The sequence below is a fragment of the Bison bison genome, unplaced genomic scaffold (genome assembly GCF_000754665.1).
Source record: "Bison bison bison isolate TAMUID 2011002044 unplaced genomic scaffold, Bison_UMD1.0 scf7180017864183, whole genome shotgun sequence".
Taxonomy (NCBI): domain Eukaryota; kingdom Metazoa; phylum Chordata; class Mammalia; order Artiodactyla; family Bovidae; genus Bison; species Bison bison.
This window is the reverse complement of record NW_011494755.1, coordinates 1,575,476-1,576,917: the sequence shown is the minus strand read 5'-3', so window position 1 is coordinate 1,576,917 and position 1,442 is coordinate 1,575,476. Positions and strand designations below refer to the sequence as shown.

Genomic DNA, 1,442 nt, shown 5'->3' with positions numbered 1-1,442 from the left:
GCCACAGACAGCTTCCTCTGCTATCATTCACTGGGCTGTTCTGGGGCCTGTTTCCTCTCGCCATAGGTGGAATGCAGAGAAAGCTGTCTGTGGCCTTGGCCTTTGTTGGGGGATCCAAGGTTGTCATTCTGGATGAGCCCACAGCCGGTGTGGACCCTTACTCCCGCAGGGGGATATGGGAGCTGCTGCTGAAGTACCGACAAGGTCACTGATGTGTATTTACTCTGTCTTCTGGGCTGGGAGGGGGGAGGAAAGGGGGAGGGAGGGGCTCTCAAAGACTGGCTGTATCTCAGGGCTGTTCCTGCTAGAGCACCAGAATTGCTTCTCAAGGAGAATATGAAGCTGAACTATGAGATCAGCCCTGGTCTGCAAGTAGGAAGCCTGGTTTACAAGACACTTCAAGTTTCACTTCAATCCCTAGGGGCCTGCATGGGGGAGGGAAATGGGGACAAGGGACGTCCTCTGTGGGGCCCCTGGGCCCCCTCCAACATAGAACTTTCACTTGCCTAGTACAATCATGGTCCCCCGCAGACAGATTCCTGAGAGCCGAGACTGTGTCGACCTATATCTCTGTCCCCACGTGGTGCACTACGCTTGCATGTTGACAAAGTAGAGGAACACTTGAGTGGATGGGAGAGTTGCAGTCAGTTTGTGTGACCCCATGGATTGTAACCTGCCAGGCTCCTCTATCTGTGGGATTCTCCAGGCAAGAATACTGGAGTGGGTTGCCATGCACTCCTCCAACGGATCTTTCCGACCCAGGGCTTGAATCCGCATCTCCCTGGGGCTCCTGCATTGCAGGTGGATTCTTTACCGCTGAGCCACCAGGGTGGAAGATACATAGGATGGTGTGGTACAAGGGGCACAGGTTTGGAGTCAGCTCAAGTTGGCCCAAGACTTTGGAAAAGCCATTAAACTTGCCTCAGTGTCTTTATCTATAATGGTGGTTAATTCCTACCTTATGAAAAGTGGAAGTCGCTCAGTTGTGTCTGACTCTTTGCGACCCCATGGACTGTAGCCTGCCAGGCTCTTCTGTCCATAGAATTCTCCAGGCAAGGATACAGGAGTGGGTGGCTATTCCTTCTCCAGGGGATCTTCCCAACCCAGGGATTGAACCCAGGTCTACCACATTGCAGGTGGAATCTTTACCAACTGAGCCACCAGGGAATCCCATCTTATGAAGGATTTAGTTAAATGAGGCCTAGCATGTAGACCACCTAGCACACTGCTAGCCTGAAGCTAGTTCCCAGATAAACATTCCCGCCCTTTGTTCTATGAGGATGCAGAGCTGTCCTCACGACATTACCCGCCTGGGGGTCACAAGCACACAGCCTTGGAGTATTTCTCCCAGGCGTGCCCCCCCCCGCCCGGCTCTTATTTCTGTAGCTTCGGCCCCTGTGAGCAGTGAAGATGGCCAGCCTCACCTGTGCTATGTCCCTGTG

The 1,442-nt window shown here is 53.3% G+C and overlaps 1 protein-coding gene across 1 annotated transcript in view; it reads left to right on the top strand.

The window, feature by feature from the left end:
* Nucleotides 1-1,442, top strand: part of ABCA1 (ATP-binding cassette, sub-family A (ABC1), member 1) — a 138,503-nt gene that overhangs the window by 99,304 nt on the left and 37,757 nt on the right. Inside the window, exon 23 of the mRNA XM_010843531.1 lies at nt 67-209. Coding sequence (XP_010841833.1) covers nt 67-209 — 143 coding nt within the window. The remainder of the gene's footprint in view (nt 1-66; nt 210-1,442) is intronic.